This window comes from Larimichthys crocea, chromosome VI (genome assembly GCF_000972845.2).
Source record: "Larimichthys crocea isolate SSNF chromosome VI, L_crocea_2.0, whole genome shotgun sequence".
NCBI lineage: Eukaryota > Metazoa > Chordata > Actinopteri > Sciaenidae > Larimichthys > Larimichthys crocea.
Genome location: NC_040016.1, coordinates 16,011,042 through 16,024,916, shown reverse-complemented (window position 1 = coordinate 16,024,916; position 13,875 = coordinate 16,011,042). Strand labels below are relative to the sequence as shown.

The following is a 13,875-nucleotide window of genomic DNA, read 5'->3' as shown; positions in this document are numbered from 1 at the left end:
AACATATGCAACCTCCAAAACCTCCGCACCAGCTTGTGACACCAATAATATCTGTCCACATCAATTACTCATGCCTTCAGTGCCTCTATTTACATTGTTGATCTCACCATCAGAATAACATTAAAAGAGAAAAGTCAGCATTGTGCTAAAATCATCATGTTCCCCCAGCATTCGCCTAAGCATTCATGGGAGCAACACTGTTTAGCAATGCTTCTCCCAGTGACTTGCCTCAGCATGGAGGGTTACAACATTTTACTGCCATGCAACTAGAGGCTTTGTTATTCATTTAATCCTCTTGGAGAGAAAAATGCCTCGGACATAATTGGGCTTGAACGGCAGCTGTTTATTTAATGTCATTTACCAATTCTATTTAATAGTCATTCTTTTAACATAATTCTATTATTATAATATAATAACTGTTTTTAAGGCACTAATAATCCCAGTAGGTGCTTGAGCTTAACAGCTAATTAGGTAATGTAAATAACCTCCAGTCACAATAATTATTGTTAGCTTAGAAGCTATTCCTTTCTATTTATTAGTCTCTTTTTCTGAAAATGCTCTAACAGTGTCAGTGTACAACATCCTTTGAAGGGTAATGTAAATAATATTCAGATGAATGCCAACACTGAGAACTTATGTGGTGAAATGGAGTAAAGAGTAGAGTTGTTTTTTGGGGTGTGGAGGATTTGGTGGAGGGTGGGTGACGATGGCTATATAGTTAGATTTATGCATGAGTCTGGTTTAATGGTATCAACACAGGCTGTCGGAATGGCTTCCCACACCATTTCAGCACTCTGGGAGAGATGGTTCAATTACTGTGAAGGGAGCTGGAGGAGTGCGCCACGTGTGAGACACTAGACTGACAGCTATTTAAGAGGCAGCCTCGTAAAAGAGATTTGTGCCTATCTCAGCTGGTGCCGTACTGGTGCGAGTTTCAGCGGAGGGGTCTAACGGCTACAGCGCTGAGCCTCCTTCTCACTCCGACCCGCCTTAATCTGCAGGACTGAGTGCTCCCTGCCTGCATTATGGATCATTTAGTAAAGCCATAAAAGCTGAGGTGTTTTCACATGAAAAGTTATTTCTTCACTACTTCTTCTGTGATTCATTCCTCTCTCATCCACATAAATGCCCCGGGAGAGAAAGGTGGGGAGAGAGCGAGGGAGAGAATGGAGGGTGAGAGGGAATGAAGTATAAAGGGATGAAAAATCTGCCATGTCATAAAAGCCAATGGGCTGCTTACATTGATCCTATTTGAGATCTCTACAAGGATATTTTTCATTTCCCCTGACAGTGATTGTAAATCTAATATTTGTTAACGGATCGGATTATTATTTGTTGTATTACGGTCAGCTTTAAGTCGTTATAATACATTATGATAGTAACAATTATAATCATCAAAATTATATAATACAGCAGTAGTCGGACCAGTCCAGGCCATCAGGAGGTGAGCAATAGACCCTTGCAACTCAACATTCTTTCTGCATTTTCAAGCCAAACAATCAGAAAAAGTTGCCAACTCTTTCTCAAACTTTTTTTTTTCAGAAACCTTACTGTACTTTTGAAACAACTTAGTACAAGTACATCCACTCACATATAGAAACAGTATTAGATTCAAATATCCTGCTGTATCTTAAGGCCAGGTATCAACTTTATTGTTTCAGACACTTTCACAATGTATAATGCAAAAGGAACACAAGACATTGCATCCATGGGTCTCTCTGCTTGATTGCATCTATTCAATAATATAAAAGAGACAGCCTTAATCAATTTCACAAATGTGTCTCTGTCGTGTTGCATGTGTCATACACATCTTCCATGGCTCCTCAGACGCCGAACCACACATTCTCTCCGCCCACCCCCTTCTCCACAAACACACTGATTCGTACACATGACCACACACAGATCAGCCAAAATCAATTATGTCAAGCACTGTGGTCGAGCACATAATGGTGGATGTTACCGGTCATATACATAAAGGTGGTTGGCAGCGAATATTGATTGTAAGTTGCTCCTGCCTTGTCGCATTGCCCTCTCCTGTGATCCTGCTGCTCCAAATGTCTCATCTCCTGTTAGCATGACAGGTTCCTGCTGTCCTTATGGTGACTGCAGCAATTTGCAGCCTCCTGGGCAACCTCTCTGGACCACAGCAACAGGAAGGGTGATTATTACTTTAATCCCCTTGTGTTGAGTTCTCACATTACATTCAAAAGGAGTGTGGACGTTATCTCTCATGCTGACTATGCTGAGGTTGAGAGAGAGAGAGAGAGAGGGAGATAGAGAGAAAGAGAGAGAGAGAGGGAGACTTGGTTTTAAGCTATAATTTCCTCCATATACTAAATACTGGTCATGTGATAAAAGTATAATTCATTTAAACTATATATGATAGGGCTTTCTCTGTACTGCTTCATTTTGGAGTGTTATTCTATGTGTCAGTCACAACAAGCACCCTTCAAATGTCTGTTATTTTGTGTATTTTGTGTCTAACATTGACGTTTTGCTTTTGTACACAGTGATAGATAGGCCAGTGACCTTCACGAAGACACTTAAAAAGTACATTCCGCAAGGCTTCTCCTCTGCTTCTCTGTAGGCTTTCAGTCTTGTCAATCTCTATACTTCAATTCAGGTATTTTATGAAGCACCTGTCTACTAGATTTCTTTTGCTGTAAGAAATCTTCCCGTACAGATATTGCGGATCTTGTGCTGTAGTCATGATATCCTCAAACAAAGTGTGCTTGTTACTGAAATCAATACGTTTTCCATTGAACAGCTACAACATACTAAAATGATCCTTAACTCTACACAGGGTGTTGTGACATTTACAGAGATAACATGCTTTGAGGTATGAGGAAACCCAAGAAAGGCTCAGAGGCTGACATTTGTTTAGTAGATAAAAGTGCAGGACATTGTCTAAAAACGTATCTCTGTTGTTTAATGGCCTTTGTGGTTTGTCAATTTTTCCAACCTGGCTCCATAAATTATACCGTGTCTCTGAGGGAGAGTAGAATAAACAGTTAGTTCAAGGTTACCATGGTGCTACTTTGAGCTGTATTCGTCGTTCTCTGTGTTTGGCAATTCTACACTACATCAGCTTGTGTCATTAGTAGGTAATAGCTGGGGATAGTGGTCAGCTAAATGTCTGTTATCAGGCTGTTATTTGCCTGCCTGTTGTTCTTTGGACACAGTGCACTGACTTGTCAGTCACTGTTACCTGAGGTTAGAGGCTACAGCACAGACGTCGTGTTGTGCCACATCTCTGCCACTCAGAGGTCCTGAGGTCCTCTCTAATGGAACCACATCAATCACAGGATTAGCTCCGTGGAAACTTTTCACCCTATCGTGATTCCACCATCGAGAGCTCCCTCCCCCAGTACCATTTCCAGCCGAGTCCCTTGCTGTCACACAGCCATTGAGAGGTGGGAATGCATGTCTGCTTCGGCGACTAAATGGTTATAAACCCAACAAACCGTGCTACTTAGTCAGTCAGGTCACATGAAGACAGACAAAGAAACAGACTGGTGGATGTCTTAGTATGCATGTTGTAACACAGTGTAATACTGATTTCAAATTGGAAAAGGCCTGTCTTTATTACTTCAATATTAACCGGGCGTGTGAAGCATGAGCATTAGTTTGTGGTGCCACTGTCACTTCCAATAATGTCTCTGCAGTACGTGTGATAGATATTGTGTATAAAAGCTCCATCTATCCATGTCTTAACTGTTGAAACTACCTAACTACACATCGGGTAGCATACAAGTTTGACATTACTTTAGCCTCTGGGTTTTTAAAACTTTTGAGGCTTAGCTCAAAGCTACATACATATTTAAACACTTACTATGGTTAGGGGAAACCAAAGGGGCAAAAAAAGATGGATCCAATTAAAATTAATGATGAGGCTTTCCAAAACATAAATATTAGTCCAACACCCTATGTACAGTAAGCCACCTTGTATTAACACACACAGTGGGAATAGACAGGTATTCAGAGCCCAAATGTATCATTGCATCTATAAGTGCTATGAGACACACATATTTCCCCTTTTCTGTTCTACTGCTACACTTTTTTTCACAGGCATTTTCACCTGTCTCGCTCACTTTTCAAGCATCAGTAAGCTCTGCTATGAGTTAAAATTCAAAGCCAGTATTACTTTGGGAAAAAGCTGTACAAGGAGAAATGATAAAGAATGACACAAACAAAGGATTGAAAGCCAATTTGGAATATAAAACTAAATAATCAAAAGACAAAGGTGGAAGTATTGCAACAGAGGAAACCCAGAATGAACTACGAAACAATCAAATAAACATCAACCAAATTATATTGGATAAGAAACAGACACAAGTCTAAATATTTCAAACAGTAACACATCTGAAAAAATACATGGAGAATCTAATTAAATGAGAAAAGAAACAAATGTCAGTTATTTCAGTTACGGAAAATCATAAGGGAAATCATAAGGTCTCCTTAGGAAATAAGTAATGATTTTCAAAGGTTCTGATCTTGAACGTTTAACAAAACATTCAACAAACATAACAATAAAACATAACATAACCAGAATTAAGAAAGCACCACCTCAATTCATCTGCTTAATCTCAAGAAAAAACAATATAGTCAATTCACTTATACCCCCTGGATGACTACAAACTGTACTGTTGTAGCTCTGTATTTTGTACGATTTTAAAAATAGGACATAAGTCTGTCTAGATTTTCTGCCAATGTACATGTAGCCACAGTCATTCTGTTGATACCCTGCCTTGTCATCTATGCGTCATTCCCTTTTACTGAAAGAAATAACACAGACATAGGAGTTCTCTGCACCACCTAGCACGCAAAATCAGTCTTCGTGCAGATGAAACATTTCTCTGTCTACAAAACCCATCAGCGCCTTTACAAGAAATCATCAGGCTGACAATACTTACTAGTTATTCTATTCTATTATTAGGTCTTCCGCCTATAGTCTATCATTGAATGACTCACGTACCATACACCAACTTACCTTTTACTACCTACAGTATGTAACACTTCCTCATACACACATCAAAATTAACTAGACATGTTGTAGTTATTTTGTCAGCAAATCACCCTCATTTATTTCTTGAAGAGCATTAGATGAAAAGACCAACAACCCTCTCAGCAAGGCAAACAGTTAGACCAGCTCTTCCCAAAGGTAAAAAATGCACCTACCGGCACCTTTGAAGCTCACTAATTAACACATTACATCTTGTTTACTTAATCCATAAAAAAAGGCAGTGTGAAAATGATGTGGTTTTACAGAAAGTTAGGTGCTGGGAATATTTATTAGCCAGGTCAGTGGCTTCTTGGAGTCTTCGGTTGCTTAGAAACCTCATAATGATGTGAAGATGTGAAGAGTCAAGAGCCAAGAAATTGTTGAAGCCTGTAAAAACATATGATTTTACTATTGTAGTTTTCGTATAGCTCTGGACAGAGACAGGCAATGTGTTTACCCGTTTCCAGTCCTTATACGAAGCTTACTCACCTGGCTGCTCTAGCTCCACTCTGAGCATGTGTATTGATCTTTTCTGCATGAAAGTGAATTATTTTCCTTTCTTTTATATTCTTATATAACACAATACTGTTACCATGGGTGTTGTTTTTTTGGTAACACTTTATAATGAGAAGACACTGTTTCTCGTTTCTTTTTTATTCTATACAATGTGCTTTGGTGATAATGTTTATTTCAATAATATAATAAAGCCTATTTGAATTTGCATCCATGGTCGCCCAAAGAGTCAAACTATTACCTTGAACATATGAATCACAAATTATATATAAAACTATATATATAGATATACAGATAGATATACACATATGTATATATATATCACTGTAATTATCAATACATTCTTCTGTGACTGCTTCTAACTTTTATTTTATTTTATGTTATTAAAAAGTCTGGTATTTGAGGTCATCTTCTACTTTGTATGTTAATGCATTATGTAACTCTAAGTGGTTTCAGTAAATGCTACTGAAACTTTAACAATGACACATGGCTTTTTGCCAAAGATGAATCTCAAGTCTTTTATAATGTAAGGATGGGTATTTTAATTGTAGAGACCTGTACCTCTAGCATTACCTTGCAAATGGACATGAGGCAACATTAGCTTTTAACATCACAGGTGATTAATATTAAAGATGGGTCCACTTTTTTTTATTCAGAAAATACAGGGGATGATGAGCCATAAAGAGAAAGATGACCTGTTGGATTGAAAGTGAGCTTCCATTAATCAAGCAGACCTATAATATGCAGTTTTTGATTTCATAATACAATACATCTTTATCTCATTTAAGCCTGAGATACTCATAATGAAATAAACCGCAACTAAAACAGCATTATTCTGTGTTCTGTTTTCGTACAGGTGCACACACATATTACACATTCATATAATGCATGTGCATGTAACTTTTACAGTTCAGCTTACCCAAAGAATAGTTTAAAACAAAAGTTGAAGTCAAGTATTTAGTCCAACTCACTGTTCTAGCAATCTCAAAATCTCTAATATGCTGCAGTAAAATATAATGGACATTATAGACTGCATAACTATAAAAGTGAAGAATCATTGTATGTGTGGCATACAGCAAACCTCCAGAATGGGCTTTTTTGAGAAGGGCACATTTAGACCCTGCATTCCTGCCACAGACTCATAGTGGTAAGCAATTAGTGTTGTTTGAGTTGGGTTTTAAAAGATAACAGTTCAAGACTGCTGATCCCAGTGCATCTGTCATACCGAGGAGCAGGAGGAAAAACAAGGAAACGATGAATTACCACCAAAGGGAGAAGGTAAACAAAACCCAGATGGAGGATTCAGATGGAGGATTCATTGCTCCACTGTATCAGCAAAATGTATCTCATGTGTCTTCTCACATAGAAACATTTGTTTCTTTGACCAGACAACAGCCATATCCATCCATTTCCTCAACCTGCTGATCATTTATGGACTGGGAGTGAGGCAGGGAAACACTATGAACAGGTGGCCATTCAATCACGATGGCAACTGGGAGAATATTAAAACTCCAAAGAATATTTGCCCAAGTTTGAACACAAAACCTTTTATGCTTTGGTGCTAAACACTGTCCTACTAGTTTTGTGTATTCCTTTCACTGTTCACTGTTGAAGCAACTTTGGTAGTTTCTTAGTAATCCAGAAACACTGTTCTCATATCAAATGAATTAAATCAGTCTTTGTTAAATGATTATTTGAAACACCAATGTGTGCGTGTGTGTGTGTGTTTGGTTTTGCTGAGCAACAGCAGTATCGACTGAAAATACACTCTCCTGTTGGTGGTGATAAGGGAGCCAGCAAACTGTCATTTGTCAGAGTTCTTTACCTCTAGGCTACACCATTGTATCAGTTTGCTTAACTAAACAACATTTTATAGAGTTTCAAGCTGTATAATGTAGAAATTAAATACACACATATATATTCAGGCTGTAATTAATACAAGTATTCCTTGAGCAACCTCTTCTCATAAGCTTCTTTGTGGTTGTGTTCAGTCCAGGATGTCCTCTACCAAGACACTGTATTAAATCAAATTTTCACAGTCTTTATCATCACGAGTCAGAGGACACAGCTAGCATTCTGCAAAGAGACTCCATCCATGTCCCCTCATCTGTCCAAACATAAAGACATGCACGGCTCTCAAAGCAACATTCAATCACCCATGCAGTACAAATTTGATTTAAGACTTCAATTTCATTAGCCGCACATTTTCCAAAGGACAACACAGAGCTCAGTCCCTCACACTTCATCATCAATTTTGCCACTCCTGTTTTATTTGCCCTCTCTTCTCCTTTTTAGAGTTAACCAACCCTGAAAAACAAACAGGCTATGTACACAAGTGTTATTTTTGGTAGCAGATGCTGAGCAGGCAGACAGACATATAGACAGACAGGAAGCCACTGCAAAGAAGAGGGAGGCGGCAGGGGTGGAGGCTGTGTGACAAAGACGTGCACTAGCAGACATGGCAGGAGAGATGAGTAAAAATGAATATGCCTCAGGCAGCTGACTACTGATTACTTTCTTACTATTATGGCCTCACGTTTTCCAAGGCAGTTTGCTGTATGGTTGGCCGTAAAACACCACAGCGAGCATAGCAATGGTGTGGCTAATGCCTGCAACCTACCTCCAACACCACATAAAACGCAACCCTGCTTCAGATCACAGGAACTGTGTCCAAATTGACCTAACCAGGTTTTGTGTGTGTAATGTCTTCACAAAGGTAAAGTGAAAAAAATCTAAAATCAAGTAAGATTTCAGCATACTTAAAAAAATATCCTTAGATTTAGTTTTACATTATCATCTGACTGCAGTGCACAGAAGAATAGAGGAGCTACTCAAAGCTGGAACAAATTAAAACAAATTGCGGTGGTGTTGAGACAGTTCAAAGGACATGTCGCAAGTTATTTTTTTAGTTGTGGATTAATACACGTTCTACATGTATTTGAGCAAAAATAAACTACACTGGCCATGTTCGACATAATTAAGGAACAACACGGATGACAGTACAGGAACATGGCGAAAAGCAGGTAGTACTTGTTGGTAGGATAAACTTTTTGGTTTTGGGTTTGTTGACTATAAGAAAAAATAATATGGCAAGCCTCATTCTCTGATAATAAATTAAACTTGACGACAAATGATATTCTCCTCCTTTCGCTATGCTTCGAACACGAGGGGCGATACGCGACAAAAAACCCACAAGCTGGTGAGCTGGTGAGTGGCATGTGGCAGTCACTCTGTCCGGCACCTTTTTTTTTTCTTTTTTTTCTTTTTCACTCCCTTTAGTTATTGTCTTTGTGCTCATGACCTTATCAGTGACATGCCAAAAAAAAAAAAACTGCTGGCCTTAGCTGATGTTCAACAGGAGAACAGCAGAAAGAAACGAAACGGAGACAGGGCAAGAGAATGCTTGACTAAGCAGTAGCTGTTACCTCATTAGGGCTAGTGCTTCACAATGATGTTTAAAACATGAACTGCACACTCATTTAGTGCGTACTTTGACTGAGGTGCGACAGGGTCGAGCAAGGGCGAGCAGCCAAAGCGGAAGGGTCGCGATCGTTAAGACTGCATTAACTAACATTAACTAAGCATGTTCTCAGTGAGTCCTGATCTGTATTTCTTGAGTACATAACAGGTCTCTTCCTTCCTAAAGTTTTGCATCTTCTTCTAAAAAATGCATTATTTCAATTCTCTTTATCTTTCTCCTATTTTTCTACCTTTTAATTGCTCTGGCCCTCACGCTCTCTCTGCCTCTCTCTTTCATTCAGTCACTCAAACACATATGCACACACACACAGACACACACACACCATTCAGTTTTTAGAGAGCACTGTAGGCAGAAATGCCCATGGTTTGGATCATGCTGAGGAAGCAGGAATTAATTCCAATCAGGCTTGAACGGGGAGAAGAGCCATTCTATTTTGCACCACTCCTGGAGTCACTCAAACAAGAAGGACCCCCCACCTCCGCTGCGTATGCATGAGCACACGCATACACACACACATCCAGTGGCGCACATGTGCTATTGTGATATCGCTTGGCAGGCAAACAGGATTTTGTTTATTACACATCAGCTGTATAGTTGACATTAATACCATGCTAATGAAGCCCCTGACACCCTCATTCACCTGTCTTTTCCAGTTCGCTGAGAATTTTAAGCAGCCACGGGGTGCCGCTAATGCAGTTGCTCACAATAAAAAACATGTTTGTCAAGATTAAAAGCCTTGTGGTTTCAATGTCAAAAGCTTCCAAGAAAATGTGGTGTACTCTCTCTACCGCAATTCTCTCCTCTCCTCTTTGCTTTAAATTCCCCCTTTCATCGTTTCCCTCATAAGTGTCAGAACACCTCTTCCTTTCTTTATATTCTTGCGTCGTCTCCTCCATTTTTCATCTCATACCTAACTACAGGTCATAGCTCTGATATAGTCCATGTGGGGATCCTGCTCAAATGTCCACGTCACAAATTCTACTTCCTTCTCATCCACAATGAATTCACTGACTCCACATCTATTTTCATCTAATCTCCTGTCTGCTTTTTCCTATTTCCATCTCCACAGTGGGGGAGAATTTTAGCATAATGCTCTTCTTGGCACTTTTTAACTTCCCCTGAGCCCAGGACAAAGCATTATGTTACAGATCCTACTTATGTGTCATGGAAATAGCTGTAATATAACTGGTAATTCTATACAGGTTGTGCACCTTTGGGCCATCCTGAGCTCAAAGCTTTAAACAACTATCCGGATGGTCCATGTCTGACTTCACTACATGTTTCTCGCCTTACCTATGGGTGACAGCTCTGCCACACTGCCGATATAGGGACCCTCCAAGAACTTGGGCTCACTGTCGTTGATGTCCTGGACCTTGATGACAAACTCTGACTCTGGCTCCAGGGGGTCGTTGGACTGGCGGTCCCGGGCCTGAGCCCGAAGCGTGTAAAAGGCCTTCTCCTCGCGATCCAGTCTCTCTGTGGCATGGATGTCTCCCGTAAGCTCATCGATGATGAATATGGAGCCCGCACCTTCTCCAGAGATAGTGTACTTAATGTTGCCTTCACCTTCATCAGAGTCTGTATGAATCTGTAAATTGATTAAAAAAATAAAATATGAGGACAGAGAGTTCATAGAGAGCACCCATTTTATATAAATAAATAAATAAATAAATAAATAAATAAATTTCATTGTAACCACATGAAAGATAGATTACATTTATATAATAGTTATTTAAACAACAAATAGTACAACAAATATTTTGTCAGAATATCAGATTATATATATATATATATTGACATTATTATCTCACACGTGGCATGGAATTGTCCATTTAGTTTGGACCTCTGTAAACGCTGAGGGTTTGTGTAATTGATAGTTGCCAGAAAATGACATTCGGTCATCAGCCGTGACCAAAAGAAATTGGCGCATTTCTTCCACCCATTCCCTTATCTTATTCCCCAATGGCAACTGCAGTTTAAGGCCTTCTCAGAGCTCCCTGTAGCCCAGCCATCATCGTTGTCGAGGAAAAAAAAAAAAAAAAAAGACACCACAGTTCTAGTGATGATTTACACCTTTCCTGCACATTGTGCCCTTCACAGGATGTGACGCCCAAACTAGGAGATCAAAGTCATTTCAAAGATTGTTAAAGGTAGAGACACGGAGGTGCCGGGGCTGAAAAGTGAACTTAAAAGAGCCCTTATAAATCAGAGCTATAGTCCCCCCCTAATGTGATTAGAAGACATTCCAGAGGCAGCAATAGGAGCAGCATCGGTCCCCCATCCCAACCTCCCCTTTGGCTCTTTCATGAGCACTAGACCAGCTCCCTCTCTCTCTCTCACCCTCACTTACCTTCTATCTGAAATTATAATTCAGAGCTGTCTATGCAGTGTAACTGTGGTTCAATCTACTGTGCAGACCAGGGGAGAGGGGAAATCGCCCTGGCCTCCCTGGTTAATATTTTATAAAGGCTTAATTAAATACAGGCTTCTATCACCCTTGCGGGGGTTTTCATTAAGTATTTGTCGTAAAACCGCGGAATAATGCAAGCCTGTGCCTTGATATTGCTCTTCTCATCCATTTTCCCCTCCCATTTTATCTATCTGTTTTTGCCTTTTCTCACTATTCGGAATCATCCCGAAGAAAAATACATGACACTCAGAGAAAATATACTGCCAGATACTTTGGTGGTATCAATATTTCAGTTATAATAAAAGAAGTTTCATTGGTCCAAACTGTGAGAGTTATCCAATAAATATGTGCATAGTCACACGCCACTGGATATGTTTCCCCCAGACAATCTCTGTTTTACCCTCCCTCTCTATTTCTAATTTAGATTCTGCAGACAAAAATGAGTGCTGTTGTCATCATGTATTAAATCAATTGCACAAATGCTGGCACCATGCATGCGAATTTCAACCCAATGTACATGTGCACACCCAGCCACACGCAGCCACATATGTACATACTGTGCATCTTTGCACACACACACACACACACATATATATTGTGGACTCATCATTCTGCTGGGATGATGCTATTCCTCCCCCCTCAGGCTGGATATACTCATCCGTCTGTCAGTCTATTCTCACTGGACTGATTCAAGTTGGCAGCTTTAAAAACACACACACTACGCTTAGCTAAGTTGTTCTCTGCAAACTAAAGGTCAGAGCCAGGACGTCACTCACTTAGCAAAAAAAATAACCAGAAGTCCGAATGTAACATTCACTAACTTACATGAGAAGAGGATGGAAAAGAAACAAAGTATCTGCTGCCAGTAAGCAAGAATCATAGCTGCTTCATTGTATTAGAGTATGCCTTTAGAAGAATACAGTAATGTTATGGTGGGAAAGATCGATTTTTCCCCACTCTTTTTCTTGGTGGTGTTTGGGCTTGGTGTGTAAGATTTTCACCGGCCAGATCAGTAATGTGGAGTTCAAACACTTCAAACAAAAGCACCATAAATGTTAAATCAATACTCCACACAAAATCTACTGTCTCAAAATCTACTCCTCCTGCAGTCCAGAAAGGTGGTCAGAAAAAGTTTGTAGTTTCCTCATTGACAGGGCAGAGCAACTTCAGTCAGCTTGAGTTCAATCCCTGAACAGTTTCCATTAGTGATTATGGTACTTTTTCCCAACTGCGAAAATGGGTCACCGTTTATTTTATTATTACAGGCTGACCACTGCAGCGGATCCTGGTCTTTGAGGAAACTACAAACCAGTTTTCAGAGGGAGAGAGTTTTTACCGTTTAGTCTGAGCTCCTGAGCAGTTTAGTTGAGAACATATATTTTTGGTGGAGTATTACGTTTTGGTTGAATGCTGACAGAATGTATTTACATCAAGAGGGAGAAGCGCACACCTTCTCAGACATGTATGAGTATGTATTCATACATAATTGGTTAAGTCCAGTATGAATTTTCTGTATTTTGTGAAACAGGTCTATATGAAACACAGTCAATTTTTCTGTATTTTGTGAAACAGGTCTATATGAAACACAGTCAATTAGAGACCAGCATTTTCATAATAAATACATAAAATCTAAGGTTTGTCCTTTAAACTAAAAAAAAAAAAAAAAAAAAAAAAGTGCATGTTTGTCACTGTTAGCAGTCATTATGATTCATGTCTGATTTCAAGTTAAACTTTATGCAAGTAGTAGTTAGCGATGCCTCAGGGCTTACAGAGGAGGGCTGTGGGGTGACTCAGGGGACAGTGAGGTTGTTGCTGCCCTGTCAGGTTTATCTGTGGGTCATAACAAAGTGTCTTGCTGTCACCGTGGGCTCCATGTGCTGAAGGGGATGACATATTACTCACATGCAGTTACGGAAAGTTTGCTTCTAATGTCACTGTCAGCGCTTTTGTACATTACAACAATGTTAAAGCATAAACTCTGACTAAATAAATATATAACGGAGTGGTTAGTGACAATTCAATTACAACTTAAAACATCTGCAGGACCTGAAAGTCACACATGTTCAAAATATGAGGTGTGTGTGAATTTAAACTGTTTTTAGACTTCCAAGAACAAGTAAAAGTGCTATATTATAACATCACATGACAAAAGAAAAAAAAATAGAATAGAATAGACAGAATGGTGAAGCATTTGGGGATCACAATTTGATAGATGATAGAAGAACGTGGGCTGCACTGAACCCTTGGTTTATTGAGGGTTTCAAAGCAGGAGCAAATTGGCTGTCTTATATTTAAGTCTGTGTAATCAGGAGTAGGCCTGCCACATTTCACCGCAGCTTGTCATGCTCTCTGATCTTAACAGCTTCAAAGTGTTAACAAGGTGACTATATCAGAGACAGTCTAGGTGGAGACAGCCATGGGAGGAAGGAATGGCACAGGCCATGGAAGACATGGGAAAATGAAAGAGGA

At 39.5% G+C, this 13,875-nt stretch overlaps 1 protein-coding gene across 1 annotated transcript in view; it reads right to left on the bottom strand.

Moving 5' to 3' along the window:
* The window catches only part of cdh22 (cadherin 22), a 142,182-nt gene that overhangs the window by 47,942 nt on the left and 80,365 nt on the right, over positions 1 to 13,875 (bottom strand). The window contains exon 4 of the mRNA XM_027279848.1: positions 10,290 to 10,584. Within this exon, the coding sequence (XP_027135649.1) occupies positions 10,290 to 10,584 (295 nt within the window). The remainder of the gene's footprint in view (positions 1 to 10,289; positions 10,585 to 13,875) is intronic.